Here is a 19319-nt window from a genome sequence, read left to right on the forward strand (position 1 = left end):
GAGAGAGTTCCAAAAAGAATTCCCGAAGAAGTTCCCGAAGAAACCCACAAAGGAGTTCCTGAAGAAATTCCAGAGGCAATGTCTGGCAGACGCCTAGAAAAAAAAAACTCAGGGAGGAGTCCCTGATGGAGCTCCCGCCAAAATCCTGGAAGTAGTTCCTGGAGGAATCCCGGAAAAGGTTCTTGGGGGAATTCCGGAAGAAGTTGCCGGTGGTAAACTGTAGAAATCCCGGAAGTACTGCCCATGATCGCATATCAGTCCCATCTTTGCTGGGTTTCCTATTCATATGGGACAATTATGCGATCATAGGCAGAGTAGTTCCTGAAAGAATCCCGGGAGGAGGTCATGGAAAAAACCACGAAGAAGATTTTGGAGGAATAGGGTAAATGTACCAATAATGGTGCTATAAGTAGCTCCTTGTAGTAAAATAATTGAATAAAATTGATAATACCACTAAATAAAAAGTCTGAAAACGTTAATCGGTAGATATTCACTTCAATTTGCCAGGGAAAATGTAAAAACCATTGTTTATTTCAGTTTTTACCAATAAATCACTTGCACCAACTATAGGTATACACGGTTCCTATTATGGAGGTAAAATTTAACATTGATTCCTATAGTGGCGCATCCCATTGAATTCTTATGAGACCCACCACTATAGGAACACTACCACCACTATACTGCCGTGAATCGCATATCTGTCCCATTTGCATAGGAAATCCAGCAAAGATGGGACTGATATGCGATTCACGGCAGTATAGGTGCAAAGGAGCAAAAAAAATAAGTAAAATAATTATTTAAAATAGGTTTTTCGACAAATCCTGAACACAAAAATCAATTAATGTTATTAATTAGGTATACTGCCCCTCTTGGCATGTCAGTCCCATGTTGTTTCTAATGCAAATCATATTTTTGTCTCTCACGAGCTTATTTAAAATAAATTTGATATTTTTCTTGCCTCATTTCACAGCTCAATGTGTCACGAACGAAAAGTTTATGCATCACATGGATACACTTTTTAGAAAACAATTGGAGTTATAGTGCAAAATGTAGGAACTTTGAAAAACAACATGGGACTGACATGCGAAGAGGGGCAGTATAATGCATCTATTAAAAATGTCATTTGCAAGATTTTTGGTCGAAATAGTGCTAAATTGTCACTACCACCACTATTGGTACTACCTCCACTAAGGGAGCTTTTACCCTACTGAAAGAAATTCTTGTAGGATTCCTGGAAGGATCTCAGAAGGAATTCCTGAAGAAATCCCAGAAGGAACTCCGGGAGGAATCTCGCATAGAATTCCTGAAAGGCATTCCAGATTCGAAATAATGATTATTGATTCCCAGAATTACTCATAAAAAGTTCTATAAGAAATCTATCTTAGTTTTAAGGTGAATATATAACGAAGCCACCCCTCGAATTTTCAAGAGCACAAATCTGAAGAACCAAATGTCTCACCACGCTGAAAACTTGATCGATTGGTCACCCGCTGGTGGTGGTACCCGAGCAGGGAATAAGAACAAACCAATAACAAATTGGTAACTCATTTTGTTATTGATAACAAAATGAAATCAAAATAAGTTTTCTTTCCGAAATGTTTTTATTTCTGTTCTGTTATTCTGTTATAATCAACGCACCCCCGGGCCGTGGCCAATCTGCGTTGAATCGCTGGGCGATACGTCTACCAGTAGACTTGTATCTGCCCTATGCTAAACCGATTAGCATAGCAAGTCCTTTCCACTGATGAGTAGGCTCGATTGTCCCGCTCCTCCCTATAACCCATAGGGGGAAATAAGTAGTTTTCAGTTTCAAGTTTTGCATGAATCATGACACCAACTCTTTCTACCATAATGCTTTAAAAATTCTGAAATAAAAGAAAACTAATATGATGAAAATAATTGAGATGCAAGTTTTTATACAAAATTTAAAGATCAGTTATTTAAAGGTAAATTGAAGAAATGTTAAGTACGGTACCTATATTATAAAATGTTCCGCACCGTGATGAATAAGCAAACACATAAATATTCTATTTGCCTAGTAGTAGAAAGAGTTGCGTGCCTGTTTATAAAAGTTTTTACTTATCTTGATTGCTCCGGACAATTTCCGTTTGTTTTGGGAACTTCGTGGGTGTACCAGGATAGGTTTTCTTCAGAACAAAACATACCGTGTATGCGACCCGCATACATTGGTGGTCCTTTGAATCATCACTACACCAATCATACTAGGTTCATACTTAAAAGAACCTGTGCGTCAAACGTTGCCTAGAGGTTTGTGCAATTGATTCATAAAGTAAAAAGTATCAATAATATTTTCAGTTTGCAAGTTTTAGCCGAAACACGGTATTTGGAACTCAAAAGGAACCATGCCCTAATACCGTGTATTGGTACTTTGCACTCACATTCTGTAAATATTTTTAATGGCTTGTTTTTGTAAATATGTGCCAAATTTATCACGCCTAGCTTAAGAAGGTTTAATATGCTAATGATTGAAATAGTTACTCAGTTAAGAAAATAATACACTTAGTAAAATATTTGAGTTTTTTGTCAAATACACGGTATTAGGGCATGGCACGGTACACTTTTCAACTATTTTTGCAGTACAAATCAAAAGACGATTGTTTTGACCATCGTTCAATGCAAGGAGAGAATCATAATACAAATAAACAGCTGAGATATTAACGATAGAGAGGGAAACCAAAGAGAGCCTCTCTTCTGCAGATTGGACCTTTAGACATGTTTGGCCTGATATAGGACGAAGTAGTCAGTTTTTGTCGATTTCGTCAAGTATGCGTCTTAAGTCTTGAGTCTTGATCACCCGTTGGCTTCGAATCTCAAGCACTATTAAATGCTGCACTTTCACACTATTGGTTTCGGCTTCTTAGTTATTTTAAATTGATATGGCAAGAAAACATTATTAAGCATTAGACATTCAAAACATATTAGGGTTTACTCACAAAACAACTATCACATATGAAAATACTGATATTGAAAATTAAAATTAATATTAATCACAAGTAAATACAATGTCAGCACTGTGGATGAGCAATTTGAATACACGAGATACTACTATTTGTTGCATATTGATTGTTAAAATTAACCAAATAGTGGAAAGCCCAGACAACAATTCCAAGTCTGCTGACTCCAGAAAGATCCCAAGATTCGTCACAAAGCACAAATGTTTTCATTATGATTCACAACGACTCTCGCAACCCTTCCCGACTCAACCGACTGGACCTGTTTTCTGAGTATAGAAACTACTAAGCCCTAGCAGGTTCCTCCTGTTTATCGAGTATTTCTGATAAATTAGCTATACTCCATCCATCGCAATGAACCGCTGGAGGCGCATTAAAGTGTTAAAGGTGATATTTTCATTACAAGAATTATAATTAACTTCCTTCACTTAAATACCGCCAAACCCTGTGATCTTGGCTAGGGAGTAAACAGTTACGTGAAGTTGTATCAAAATTCTACAGTGTTGGGGAAGGGGAGGGGAGATAAACATACTTCTTCCTACACCTAGCAGTTCGGATCTTCTGTTCACACTGTCATTCCAACCTTCTTTCAGTGTGAAACGTTTCTGGATCTGAAACGGGTGGTATCACTTTACGCTACTCTTCTATCATGAACATAGATAACTACTTTTAAAAATAAAAGTTTTGTCCTACTACCTATTTTATACCTGAAAGATGTTAATTGGTCAAATGTTTCGTTCAGCAAGTCTATGTCCATATTGATGATACAACCTTTTATTAACGAGTAATAATGTTGCTTACAGTTGTGAGGCAATATAACATTCAACTCGTTGAGTGCAAGTTATGAACCTACAGAAAATTTCTTATTAGGCTGTTACCTCTAAAACTACTAAACACATATTGAAACGTGAAATTGTATTGTAATAATTGATCCTAATCTTAACCCTATCACTGGAACGCGTTTGAAGCAAATTGATATTGCTAATGATCTGGTTGGGCATTAAAAGTTTTTTTGGTTTCGACAATAGTCACATACTATGCCCTACGACATTGACGATTCTATTGTCTATGGCTCACCTATTTCGTGCCAACCAGCAGGGACTTGGTCTGGTACCCAATTCAGTATATCCGCTCCACGTAATATACCGCACCTCTTTTGATTTGTGATATATTACGCGGAACATTACTCTCTTCATTCGGATAGCGGCTATGTAACCCATTGGATTAAAAGCCTCCATCAAACATGAAGCGATTAATCGGAGACTGAAGACTCTATACCAAATTTGTCTCAGAGACAGGTAATCAGTGAGGTCAGTTTTTCTCGTTTGTCAGAGACGATTGATACGTATTAAGACAAATTTTCCACTGCATCTGCCAGCAATAATCGGTGATCGATCAACATTCCGAGTACCCCAATTTACACAAGAATGCCAAGGATCACCGCTCATGCTTTACAATACAGTTGGAAAAACTAGAACAACACCTGGCCACAATGATGCATAAAGCACTAAAGCGGACCGGAAGTGTTGGTGAGCCAGCCCCCACCAAATTGAGATATCATTTTGTTATCATTTCAAAAATCCAATGATAATAAGATTTGATTTCAAAAATTCAAAAAAGGTTTAATATGCTTAATTAATATTAATTATATTCACGAAATATTTGTTAAATCTACCAGAGTATTTTACTTACATATTGACACAAAATTTATAATTTGCTGATTCTGGGTAATGGGCATGCTATTGATTTTTTGGCTTGAACTTTAGTAAGTCTTTTTAGGGTGACTGGATATTATCGACAGGTTTGTTCTCTTCGTTATGAGGGGGTATTCATCGGTCAAGTTGCCTGAAACTTGGTTGTATAGCTTGGTTGGGAAAGATTTGAGGCCAACTTTGAATTCAACAGGTTTCAAAAAGCCTTCCATGACGAAGAGAACAAAACTACCCAGAATACAAAAGTTCCCAGATATCAGTTATTTCAATCTAAACATATTGCCAAATATTTTTAATTTTTTTAATTATTCTATATTAAAGGCAAATGAAGTTAGATATGGCCAACCGAAGTAATTCACGGTCATTCTACTGTTGAAGGTCACATATTTTACATTTATAAAGTATCCTCGCGCGAAAAAGGATTCTTTGTAGCTCCGTACCAAAATGATGAATCTCGTGATGTTTGAAGTTTTGAAAATAACACAGATATTTATCATACATGAAAATGATGAATGCCATTTCACTTATTGTTATGCCAAACGGTCATTTTACCAATCGACTATTATGCCATTTGGCCATTATGCCAAAAGACTATGCCAAACGACATTATGTCATACCCGATAGAATTATTGTAGTAAAATATTTTTCCTATCGGATGCCTTATTTTTTCAATGTCATCATTTTCCCTGAGTAACGAGGGAAAAAGCTGAGAAGCCGAATGCGACTCAATTCGTTGCTCGATGTCATTCAATTTGAGTCCCGATGCCTGTGGCTCTGGGATGTCGTGAACATCTCCCACATTTGTTTTGCTGCAGTGCATATAATCAGAAGGAAAAGCTGAACTATAATTACCTATACAAAAATATTAACCCTCGAGCGATCGCGCTGTTGTATTTTGTACAACACGTTGAAAAAATCTCGCTTTTTGTACTCAGCATTAGCGTGGTGCTGACGCAGGTAGTCACGGAGTTACGGAAGGTTAAGGGCAGTTGTTCTTTGACTCTAAATTTACTTTTCTTTGTCACTTCAATATCTATCATTAATCTTTTAGTTGAATCATGGTATAGTTATGCTGCATATCTATGAGGATATCATATCCGATTTCCATACAATTTTTCTTCGTTTAGGCTCCAAGTTAGAAATGACTGTTGATGAAATGTTAATGTTACAATCGATAATACTACGGCATTAATAGGTGACACATTCTGATGATATCGTATTAAACAAAACAAGTTTTCAATCACGAGATTCTTCTAAATTTGAAATAAAATCTAATTTAAATTTTTACTTATTCATGTAAATTAATGCCTAATAAAATTTCAAAATGAATGCTAAATTTGTTATTAATTTTTAGTTATTACTCTTTAGATTTGATAACTCCCTGAGAACTGCGTATGATATCAAGTCGTAAAATGTAGATAACAAAATGAGATATCAATTTGTTATCAATGAGAACTCATTCTGATTTCAATTAGATATTCCAGTACACTATTTTGTTATCATTTTTGTTATGTTAACACTTAAGTCATACAAAATGAAAACTCACTTTGTTATCAAAATTCGTGATATCAAAATAACTCAATTTGTTTTCAATTAGTTCTCATTCCCTGCTCGGGTATCCATCATTTGGTTCTTCAGATTTGTGCTCTTGAAAATTCGAGGGATGGCTTCGTTATATATTCACCTTAAGACAAAGGCATAATTCCACTCACCTGACACTTGTCCTCCTTCTCGCCGTCGGCGCTCATCGCCGCGTACAAAACCATCAGCTGCATCGCCCGGAGTCCGGCCCCGCGTCTCAGCACAAATCGCAACAGTTGCTCCACGTGCGCCTCCAGCCGATCGGTGTCGTAGCGCAGCACCAGGTACCGCACCGTTTCCACCGTCATCTCCAGCGTGCTGGTGGACACGATGAATCCCTGGTCCGAAGGCAGTTTCTGCAACTCGTTGTAATGGGCCAGCATCAGACGGATGAAGTTCCGAATGGGCATCTGGCGGGGGGTCGGTAGGTTGTGCTGGGTGACCAACCGGAAGATGGTGTGATAGATGCGACCCCGGATGATGGCACTGGTGGGGCAGCTGGGTTGGGAGTTTTGGAGGAGCTCGGCGAGGGTTTGGATGTAGGTGATGGCTGCCGGGAGATTCTGGTGTGATGCTTCGTATTGGGAGAGAGACAGGTACAGATTCAGGAAGTGGTATTTCCGGGACTCTGGGATGCCGGATGAATGGGAAGCGATGATGTTGGTGGCCTTTTGGATGAGGGCGTCTATGGAGGGCGCCCAGGGCTTTTTGTAGAGTGGATCGTTCAGAAGTTGAAGGTACATTTGGTGGTTTTCGATGAGGAATCCGAGAGGGCAGCACAATTCCAAGATTCGTTCGGGTTTCTGGCAGATTAGGAGGTAGTTGAGAAACTGGGTTTCTACGGCCCTGCGAGGGTAATAGTTGATGACGAAAAAGCGGCTGGTGTTGTCGATCATAGAGGAAATCTGATTGAGTGAGTAGATCAGATGGAAGTGCTGAAAAGACGATTCCGCCAAAGCTAGGACCATGTCCCGGAAATTGGCGTAGGTGTCTTCCAATTGCGATAGCAAAACTAGCTCTTGCTCCATAATGTTCTCTTTTAGGACATCGTTGATTTGGTCTTTCTTGATAGTTTCCCGATTCAGTTGGGAGTCTTTCAGTTTACTCACTGTGATTTTGGAAGTGGCGCTGAAAGCGTAATAGTTCAGAACACCTAGAGCTCCATGTCGGCGAATGATATCTGCCGGGCTCGTAGGTCGCGCTTCAAGAATTTTACGCTTCAACCTATCCACGGTTTCCGGAGCGACCTGATAGAATCCAGCATCAGGAAACAGGTAGATGGCCATTCCCAATCGCAGCGGATCCGCGTCAAGTTCTAGGAGCAGTTGGAAGTATTGCAGAACATTCGAACTCTTATAACGAGAAGCTAAGTTCATTTCTACGATGAGGATTGCCGCTTTTTCTGACCTGCTAAGCTCCGGGTCAATGGGAAATCCGAAAAGATCAAGCTCTGGACGCTGAATCAGGTCCACTAGGTTCAAATCACGAATAGCTTCGTTTTTCGCGCTTAACTGAAAATTGACTATCGAATAGATAGTCTCGTCGACTTCCTTGGAGTCTTCCTTGGAACTTCCATTACGCAGCGCCGAAATCAATCTCACCAACTTGATATCGATTGCAGCTTGGCATATTCCGTAATCCTTCAGACAATTCTCCATCAGTTTTATTAGATAACTATCGGTCAGAAAGCCAAAGTCGTACTTGTACTTGAAGTCCACCGCTAACCGGGCTAGCTCCAAAAGCTCCTTTCCAGGCACCAACTGTAGAGCGACCCTAATCCAGTTGACGATGTACCGCAGTCCTGCGTCCAGCAGCGATTGTTTCTTCTCGCAGCTTAAATCGTCCAGCGTAAGCATTTTGTGCCGAAGAAAACCGGAAACCAATCCCACCAGCTCCGGTGTTAACACCTTCCCGGCCTTGGACATCGCCATGGCCAGATTGATGACCATCGTCGACACGTAATCCACGAAATGCCGACTGGAACTGCCACAACGGGCGCACAGCTGGGAATAATCCCGAGGACAGTACTTCCCAAACTTGAACAACGACTTGCACAACTCTATAACCGGTTCGGCCAACTCCGCCGATTGGTGCTTAATTTGATTGAGATGAATCCCTAGCTGAAGTGTGATGAAAATGACCACTTCCATCAGGAGCGCGTCCGGTGGTGACTTCCCACTTAGGAGCTTTAACTTCTCCGACACGGATTTCAACGATTCCATGTCCGGCGTTGGACTATTTTGAAAACCTAGATATTTCCTAAGTAGCCAGACACAGGAGGCTGCCGGCTCCTCTTTGATCCCTTCGAATATCCTAAGCACTTCGAGAAACCTCAAATACGGTTTGGACGCTTCTCCGAAACTCAGGATAGTCTCCAAGTACGGCAAAGTCCTGTGAAACGCCTCCTTCATCTCCGATTCGCTAAATTTCCTACTCGTACGGAAAACGTCCACCACTTCGTCGAAAAATGCACCCGCCCGCTTCTGATCCATACTGAACAGCCGGTACAGCAAAGCTACCGAATTGTCAAACACATCACCGTAGATTCCCAACGCTTTTGATCGCGTGTCCGCCTGCCCCGAATCGGCGCAGTGTTTCATCAACCGCACCGTGATAGAGCATATCACATCGATTCCCGCCGGAATCAGCTCCCGATGGGCCTGGTCCAGTTTTCGCGTGTGTACGTCGTAGATCATTTTTAGCACCACCCGGCTGACCCGGAGGAACAGTTCCATGTGTTCCTCGGACCAGTGACAACTCTCCATCAGCCGGGCGCATTGCACCACCGTCATTCGTTTGTCCTGTGGAGAAAAGAAGACAAGGAAATATTGAAATCTTTACTCCTCAGGAAATCATAGGATATTTTGTAAAGATTTATTATTCTTATAGAGATTTACTTAACCTTTCAGCACGCGCGCCATTTTGAGCCTAAAACTGCTTCGCGCTCGCGCTGTATACGGCGAGCAAGGATTTTTGGTAGTGTTGTACTTTTTACAACAGCACGCGTCCTGAAGGATTAGTAAACTTATTTTGGAATGCCAGGTGCAATCCGTGGATGTGGATTTCGGACTTTTCCATGCAACTCATCCTACTTTAAAACAAGGGTAGACGTAGTCGGGGTAATTTGGCCAATGGAGCACTACTGGAAAATCAAATTATCTAGTATTTTTCTTTACAAATTCACCTCACAGCTCTAATACTGGTCTGATATTGAAGCGGCTGAAAAAAACTCGCTAAAAACAAAAATGTTATTATTGCAAAATTTGTTATTTCTGAGTTATTTTTGAATAACAATAAATAACTGAGTAATAACAAAATATGCAATCATAGCAAAATAAGTTCTTCTGAGCATTCATAGCAAAATAACATCCCAATGGCATATTTTGCAAGCATAACTTGTTTTGTTATTGATGAGTTATTTAGTTTTTATTTTGTTTTAAATAGTATATTGATGAAGAGCAAATTTTGTTATTGGTTTGTTAGGAATAAGAGCTAAAAGAACAAAAAATGATAACTCACTTTGTTCCAGAAAAAGTATATAATAACTAATTTTGTTATTAGAAGTTCTCAAACCAAGAACAAAACATTTCTGAACTTACAATACAGAGTTTTATCCAATCATAAAAACAAATGTACATATGGTGATCTTTATAGGTATAACTTATTTTGTACTTACTTTGGTCTCAATAACTCGATAACTTATTTAGTTATTTTACATTTTGAAATGCTTTGTCCTTTGTTTGTTCTCATAAGGATAAAATTAGTTATTATTGAGTAATTTTCCGGTACAAAGTCAGTTATTATTTTTGTTCTTTTAGTTCTTATACCCAACATACCAATAACAATTTTTGCTATTCTGCTATTTATTTTTAATGGCAAAATTTGATCTTCGTTAGTTATTTTCTTCTATCCGTTACCCGAGCAGAGGAGAATAGCAAATTGATAACAACAGAATCACATAGTCTGTTTTTATATCATAGATTGTTATTGTTAACTTATCAAAATATATCTTTTTAATAACATGTTTTGTTGGGCAATCTTATTCTGTTATGTTCAAGTTATTGGGATATATTCACAAGATAACATATGAATAATATATTTTGTTGTAGAACAAGTTTAGTTATTATTCTACTGTAGAGAATGTACAAATATGTGATGAACAATAACACAACAATAACAAGTTCACAAATTACCTGTTATTAAGTTGTGATTGGTCTTACAAAACATGTTATTGAAATAGTCTTCCAGGAACATTTTTTTGTTATGATATTTGTTATTTTGCCGCTTATGACAGATAAGTTTATAACAAAATATGTTATGCTAATAACATAAAAATTACTGGTTCTATTATACAGTTATTAAGCCAAAATAACATATTTTATTATGCAGTTGATATTTTCTTCTGCTCGGGATTAGCTGCAGAAAACTGCCCTTAGCACGACCTTCATTACCGAGATGCACGCCTGTTAGCCCCTTGGGAGCCCCTAGACACCCCTCGTTGCATTCGAGCCCTTCCTGTCAGCGACCTGCCACTACCATCCCGGTCCTACGTACGAATGTGCAGGCGAGTACTCATGCAACGAGAACATTAGCGTCCCGATGATTTACACTGATTCCAGTGACACGACCCACCGCAGCCAACAACCGGCAACTCTATCCAGCTATGCCAATACAGGTATTTAGTGGACCCTCAATTATATAGACCCTCGATTTTATGTACATTTTACCTCGATTTTATGTACATTTTTTAACACATTCTACTGTGACGTTACAACGGTGTGACGCCTTTTTGGTCAGATTTTCCGTAAACCTATTTTTTCATATTCGGATTCCTTGTAAAATTTGCAGTAAATATGATCTGTTAAACATTAAGTTTTCATTGGAAATGTATAATCAAAATGGAAATAGAAGTAACGTGACGCTAAAACGTTGAAACGTCACGTTACCAATTCCCATTTTAAACAGCTTTTCCAATGAAAACTAAATGTTCAACAGATCCTATTTACTGCAAATTATACCTACAAGAAATTCAAATATGAATGAAATATTTGAGATTTACGCTCGTATTTTCCTCTGTAACTCATAATATAGAGGAAAATCTTAACAAAAAGGCGTCATAACGTTGTAACGTCACGGTAGACTGCGTCATTTATATCCCCCCTAAGTCAACCGTTGATCTGTACATTGCCCATGCAAACGCAGTGCAGCATCTCGTAAATAGTGCTTCGGCGAAAGATATTGGTGTGTCGTTAGGTGACTTCAATCTTCCAAAGTTACATTGGCAGTGGGATGAACGTGTTGTTCATTCCCTCGAACGTTTCGTCGAATCCTTGTTCACTATTGGCCTGCGACATGTCAACAGCATCGGAAACATCAATACACGACTTCTCGATCTGGTCTTTGTAAGTCTGCCGGAGCTCCTTGATCTAGTTGAACCTCCCGCGCTGCCGTGTGCAGCATAGTTGTCCCATGTTCTATAGGAATCCCTATATAACATGGGACAACTATGCTGCACACGGCAGCGCGCTACTTTTACCCATTGACGATCATCACGCGTTCTTCGTTTTACTTCTTGACGTGAGCAAAACTGTTCTAGCCATGCTTGAAGAGGATATTGACAGTAAAGACTATGACTTCAACAGGTGTGATTTTGATCAATTGAAAACAGTTTTTTAGGGAAGCTGATTGGAGCTTTCTCACGCAGTGAGGAACTGTTGATGTAATATCTACCACATTTGATGATAGGCTGTTCGAGATTTTCAATAATCAAGTACTGCGCTAACGACGACGTATGCTTTATTCAGCTTTCAACAAACCTTGGTAGACTGCTGAGTTGCGCCATTTTCGTAACTTACTGAGGAAGGCAAGTAAACGATTTTTTCTCTCTAAATCGGATGCCGATCGAATCACCTTGGGAGAAGCTGAGTCAACCTACAAATCTTTTCTGCATTCTACTACATGCAACGATTACTTGTGGGGGATTCAAGCCAGAGTTAAGCAGGTCAACGAGAGAATCCCTCGCTTTGCGAACCAGCTTGATTTGAACAAGCTTTACACACGGCAGCGAGCAACTATGTCTCATAATATGCTCACACACAACTACAGAAGTGGAGTGCATCAAGCTGGAAGCGCAGTGGGAATGGACTACCCGCTTTGCGCGCAGCCACAGTTGATCAGCAGGAGTAAATCCATTTTATTTTGTATGGCGAAATGCATCTAAACTTGAATTACTTGAAATACAAAGCTTTTCCCGAAAAAATATTTGGTAGGCTTAATAGTGGTCACCATTGTGCACAACCACTACCAAATATTTTTTCGAATAATGTGTTCCACTTTGAAGAATTTGCCTTTAGATGGTATTCGCCATACAATATTTTTGCGATTTACTTTTAGCGATTTTTCGCGCATAGAAGCTAGCGCCATATTGGTCGATGCGGAGAGTAGGAAAACAGTCGATGTAGTTAATTCATTGGGAGAGAAGAGGACGATACGATACGTCGAGAAGGAGATCTGTTAGGCTGCATGCCCTAACAGCAGATATACAACGGAAGCAACTACAAGATGAGCTAACGATCCACATGGCCACAGTTTAGGTAGCAAGCATCCTAAATCAGGATATTTTGCCACAGTACTTGGAGGCTGTACAGAACCTCGAGGATCTGCAGTTTATACTGTGTATTCAGCAGCGATGGATGTTGTCAAGACGCTGGGATAACGGACACGCCCGCAAGGAGACGGTGAAGGTTGCAGACGCCCCAGCACACAAAATCCAGTGTGGATGGATTGGTCGATTAAGGGGCCGTTCATAAACCACGTGGACTTCTTGGGGGAAGGGGGGGTCAGGCTACTCTCCATACAAATTTTAAAATTTTTGTATACACGAAAGTCTACGAGGGGGGACGGGGTGGGTGGTTCTGAGATTGCCAAAATTTGATCTACGTGGTTTATGAACAGTCCCTAACACAGTACAAGCAGAGGTATCGATCAACGAGGCCAGTTCGTTACGTTACTGAAATTATGAAGCCCACAGAACTCCGAGATCTTACAGAAGTCAACATTACGGAGATCCTCGACACCCATGTACATCGGTTGAGAGCTCTGGCGAAACGATTGCAGCGTTATGGAGAGTATTCGAAGCGGAAAGAACAAACCGGATGTTCAACATTAACGAAAGGGAGTTCTACAACTGCATCCGAGACGACAAGCCCGATTATGGACAAGGCCTTCCGGAGATTGGCGACGTCACTCAGTTCTGGGTCAATCTATGGGAGAACCCTGTCCAGCACATCGACGATGGGATGTGGTTGGCAGAAGAAGAGCGAAAGTGTAATGGAGTTGAAGACATGACCGCGGTATACGTGAGGCTACCCGGTATACCAAAAATTGGGCTGCACCTGGACCCGATTTCGTGCACAATTTTTGGTATAAGAAACACACGACGATTCACGAGCGGATTGCGGAATGCTTCATCATGGTGCTAGAAGATCACACGCAGCTACCAGAGTTCATTACCAGGGGTATCACTTATCTTCTGCCGAAGGACCAAAACACAGCTGTTCTAGCAAAGTACAGATCAATAACGTGTCTTTCGGGTCTGTACAAAGTGCTGTCGTCAGTGATAGCGAGGAGAATACAAACCCACAGCGATGCCAACAACGTAATGACCGAGGAACAAAAAGGGTGTCGCAGGAACACGCAAGGCTGCAAGTCATCATAGATGCAATCATTGTGGGTCAAGCCACCGAAAAGCAGAGGAACCTGAGCATGGCGTACATCGACTGCAAAAAGGCGTACGACTCAGTACCGCACTCGTACCTTCTTAAGGTACTGCAGTTGTACAAGGTAGACGGGAACGCCATCAGGCTGATGTAACACGCGATGGGAATGTGAAGTTAGTCCCTACAAATTATCGACGGAACAGCTATGTTGCGGCCCAGAACTCTCAGCATCAGGAGGGGAATGTTTCAAGGCGATACCTTTAGTCCGCAATGGTTCTGCCTTGCAATGAACCTCCTTAGCAGAGTACTCAACGAATGCAACTATGGCTACCAACTGAAAAGTGGGGGAGGGAAGGAGCACAAGAATAACCCATACCTTCTTTATGGACGACCTGAATCTGTTTGCGGAATCAGTTCTTTCAGAGATTCCTTCAGAAGTTTTGTCATAGATTCCCCCAGAAGCTCCTTCTAAATCTTAGGAGTATCCAGGAGTTTTTTTTATTCTGAGATTCCTCAATGGGATTCTTTATAGGACTTCTCAAGCAGTTTCTTCTGAGGTTTCTCCAGGAATACTTTCAAATATTCACCAAAGATATCAATCTGGGATTATAGTTAGCCTAATGGTTAAGGCTATGGATCGCCAATCCGGAGACGTCGGGTTCGATTCCCGTTCCAGTCGACTCCAGTTTCTCGACTCCTTGGGCATAGTGTATCATTGTCCTTGTCTCATAATATACAAATTCATGCAATGGCAGGCATTAAACGTAGAGCCATAAAGAAAAAGAATAAGATTATCAATCTGGGATTCCTCCAGAAGTTCTTTTGGGAGTTCATCTAGAAATTCCTTCTGGGACTTCTAAAGTTCCTTCAGGGTTTTTTCAAGGAGTTTCTTCCAGGATTACCCCATATGACGATTTCACCGTCTGTTATTTATCCAGGAGCTCTTTCTGTGATTCTTTGGTTGTTTTTTTTTTTCTGGGATTCATCAAGAAGTTTTTCTTACCTCTTCTTTCATCGAATCTCCTCGAATAATCTCGGAACTCCTGGAGACATCCTAGGAAGTATCCTTGGGAGAATCTCGGAACGAATTGTTCACGAAATTTGGCAACGAATTTCTGGAGAAATCAGGAAAGGATTTTCAGAAAAAAAAAATATCCTGTAGGAACCTCGAAACGCATCCCTTGAGGAATCTCGGAACGAATTTTTGGTGGAATGCCGAAACGAACTTCTTGAGAAATTTCGGAACGAATACCTCGAGGAATACTGGATCTCCCAGAATAATTTCAGAAGGAATTATTGGAGAAATTTCGAAAAGAAACTGTGGAAAAAATCTTAAAGGAGTTCCTAGAGAATCCGGGAAGAATCTCTTTAGGATATTTCAAGAAGAAACTTGTAGAAAAATCTCAAAATAGCTCTCTGAGGAATCGCAGAGATTAGTATAGGAGGAATCTCAGGAAGAATTCCTGGAGCAATTAATCTGTTGAATTTAATTAGGATCATAAATTCAACAAATTTTAACGAATCATTTTTACATTTTTTGGTTGAACATGAATAGAATAAGACCAAGAATAAGACTGTTTCTCAACAGAACCTATCAATACACCGTCAGGAATTCTTCCAGAGAATTTGACTAGAACAAGAGGTTACCACCGTAAGAATTTTTCCCAGTTTAAAATCAAAACATAATAGGAAAATTGGACAACCAAATCACCGGAAGTTCCCGCTGCTGAAATAATCACTGGAGTTTTTACGTCTGCGCAGCTGCCAGTTGAAGGAGGAAGCTTGAACATAGTTTTGGATGGTGCAGTTCATCTACTTAAGGCTAGCAAACAGTCTGGTTCCGTCGACCATTTCAAATCCACCGATAGTCCACAATAAGCAGAAAAAGCAGAAGGAAGATCCAAATGCCAGGTTTGTCGGGAGTTACATCTGAAGAAGATACGGCTCAAGTAGAAAGAGTAGATTGAATGAGGATTTATTGTGGAGCATGCTGATGGAAGATCAAGTGGATTCGGAAAACTCTGGCTCATCATGATGTTGCCGATAGAATGTTGGGGATCAGGATTGACGCCGTTGCAGCATCTTTTAGACGATCATCAGAAAAAACCGGTGAGACCTTTCTGATTTGTTTTAAGTTACACACTTGTAAGTGTAATTGATAATGCATTTTTTAATCAACACGTGATGGAAACGCCTCGCTGGCTGTACACAGATGTGGCATGATGCTGCTAAACGACCACGCAACAGGCTTTGGGTTGATTTCTGCGATTTTTAAACTTTTCCGTAGAGGTTGCTTATTTTACTTTTATGTTTCTTATAATACGGGGTTTTTATACTCCATTTCAATATATTCAATTTTCTGATGATGATGATATTTTCAAATGACTTCAGTTCCTGAGTACTGGATCGAATTTTGAGGGTATTCCCAACACTATTAAGTCTATGGTATTCCCTTCGTCATGAAGTGTCTTAAAATTTTTCTAATACAATGACATATTTGTAGCAAATTAGATCCGCATGCTGAGATCTTTCTGATTTGTTTTTCTTTTATTTGAACCTGTATCAATAACATCCAAATATAACGGGTAAATATTTATTTGGGGAGGGATGCATACCATAACTTTTGATCTCGTTTCAGAGAGCGAGTAAAGGCGCTTAAGCCTAGGCTTGAGAGCCAGGGCATACGGGGGAAATACCGTTGCTCCATCCCAGGATTCCAGAGGACATGGAGTGACATTAACATTCTTAGCAAAGTCACTCCCAACGAAGCGATATATTATTCTCCCTTTTCACAGAACGGTTGGTACGAGATGTCCCCGTTAGCTGATTCCAAAAAAAAAACAATAAAAACGCTGCACAGTAGGCCTGGCCGCTTTAATGCTTGTAATGCATCTCTGATGCACTGCAATAATTAATAATGACAAGAAAAATGATAGGAGTAGTCGATCCTATCATTTTCCAGGATTCTTTCAATGAATGGCTGTGTATGTGTAGACTAGACTAGACTAGACTAGAACAAGAGGTTACCACCGTAAAGAATCTCAATAATAAATATTTTTAAGTTTTCAAATAATCACATATGATTCTCTAGGAGAGATGAACCAGCCCAAGGCGAAAGTCTCTATAATAAGGCGAATTGAATGAATATCTAGGATTGACGATAGACTCTTAAACAGTGTGGTGATTCTTTTCAGGGGAGGGGAGAACAAAATCCCCAACCAAACCAAAAATGATAACAAAACAATCAGCCCTTCATACAAAAAAATCACTCACCTCACGCGTGCTGAGCTTGACCACCAGGTTGTAAACCCGCAGCACAAAGTGGCACCGAATGGCTTCGTCCGCTTCGCGGCACACCTCAATCAGATACCGCAACCCCTCAGCCACCACCTGACAGTGGGGATCCCGTTCTCCCCGTTCGGCCACATCCCCGAAAACCGCCAACAAATCCTTGAACACGTAAACAGCCGTCTTTTCCCGATCGGCTGGCTTCGGAATGCTTTCGACCAGTTGCCTCATCTGTTGTAAACTTTCGGCGGCGCTACTAGCACCACCGTCGGCAAACCCCTTCTGCAGCAGCTCCAGCTTGGCCGAGAAGGACATCTTCGCGATCCTGTAAGATGTAAACAAAACGGGGGAAATTCAAAAATTCCGCTCAGCGCGCCATTGATTCAAGGTTATGTTAGGGTTGCGAGCGATTTCAGATCTTACGTTTGTTGAATTTTGATTTGAATTGCGAAAATCCGGGGCCATCAAGTGCCGGTAACTCCTAAGCTCGGTTTCACTATGTTTTTCTGATAATTTCACTAATTTTTCACGATTTTTATGGCAATAATCGGCACTATCGGTAGATTTTTTCAGTTGAGCTGTCTCTCTCTCTCGTCGGGCTTTTTGTTTTGATTGTTTCACTTTTCGAGCGGTCCTTATTCTTGTTTGGTTGGGAGGGGTCAAAGTATCTAAATACCAAGGTAAGAGATTCCCGCTAATCTTCATGAATGAGCCTACACTAAGAAAAATCCGCATCTAGTTTCCATGTGCCCACACATAGAATTTTACTATCAAGCTTTGCACTCGAAAAATAAATGCATCGCACATAAATTCAAATTACGCATTTAGAATATAAATGCCGCTACACATATTTTCCATCCGACTATTAGATTTTATGTGCAACCTTCCGTGGAGAACGTTTATGTGCACGCATATAGATTGTAATAATGGAGTGAGATGGATTTTTGCCAATAAATATGTGCGGATTTTTTTAAGTGTACGAATTTGCCCTGTCCTGCTCACTCCCACAGAAAATTTGAAAACAGCGCGCACAGTAAAAGTCACATTTGACTTTTACTGTGCGAGCTGTTTTCAAATTTTCTGTGGGAGTGAGCAGTACGCCAGATTCGTGCAGAGGCTCATAGAGGATTGCACTAAAAACATAACCTCGCAAATTCTCATACAAAAAGTAAACATTGCCCTCAAAATTTTGAGGGCAATGTTTACTCGGATATGGGTCGACGCCGTAGGAGAAAAAGAGAAGGCGATAAAAAGTGACGTCACTGTGCAAGCTCCCATACACGCTCGTTGAAAACTACTCTAAAGTGAGTCGTTTTCGACTCACTCTGATACTTTCAGGCTAGCTGTCAAAAGAGAGTAAATTTATTTTATGAATGAGAGTAGTTTTCAACTCACGCACGAATAAAACTAAGCTTTACTCACTTTTGAGTAATGGCTGAACAAAAGCACTCATTCATAACCGTCGAAGACTTGTGAAAACTTGTATTATCGTCGCACCACCAAATCGAAGTCGTCGCTAGAAGCACATGCGAAGTTGTAGCTGCGAAGTAAATTTGAATCCATTTTTTCTGTTGCGCATAAGCTTATTAAGAGCTACAATATGCACTAATCCAAATTGAATTGCGACATTTATAAGTAGTTTAAAAGTAAATTTTCGCACCGCCGGTCACTTCGGATTTCAAGCAAAAGTATAATAAGTCCGTGGCCAGAAAAATGAGCTTGTGTCGAAAACTTTTGAAAATTTGTCGAAAATACAATGAGTTTAGATCTTTTTCTAAGCAAAAACCTTTTTAAGACAACAAGGTAAGTTTTTGAATGATAAACATATGAAATAATATACCGCATTTAGTTCACCACTGGACTGCGAACTGCGACTTCATAAGTGCGAAAACGTAAATAAAAGTGCGCGATTGCATCAAATCAGGTTGATGTCTTCGGCGCACTATTTCTTCAATCTATGGTGAACAAGTGCTCTGAAGACACCGAGTTGAATTGATGCAATCGCACACTTTTATTAGCGTTTTCGCACTCGTGAAAACTAGTGCGAT

The 19319-nt window shown here is 40.3% G+C and overlaps 1 protein-coding gene across 1 annotated transcript in view; it reads right to left on the reverse strand.

The window, feature by feature from the left end:
- LOC134289960 (uncharacterized) overlaps window positions 1–17889 on the reverse strand; it is a 26674-nt gene extending 8785 nt beyond the window's left edge. The window contains exons 1-3 of the mRNA XM_062856812.1: window positions 17695–17889; window positions 17257–17596; window positions 6397–9066 (exon numbers count right to left, since the gene is read on the reverse strand). Coding sequence (XP_062712796.1) covers window positions 6397–9066; window positions 17257–17586 — 3000 coding nt within the window. The 5' untranslated portion in view covers window positions 17587–17596; window positions 17695–17889. The remainder of the gene's footprint in view (window positions 1–6396; window positions 9067–17256; window positions 17597–17694) is intronic.
- Window positions 17890–19319: the final 1430 nt, after the last annotated feature.

This window comes from Aedes albopictus, chromosome 3 (assembly GCF_035046485.1).
Source record: "Aedes albopictus strain Foshan chromosome 3, AalbF5, whole genome shotgun sequence".
Lineage (NCBI taxonomy): Eukaryota > Metazoa > Arthropoda > Insecta > Diptera > Culicidae > Aedes > Aedes albopictus.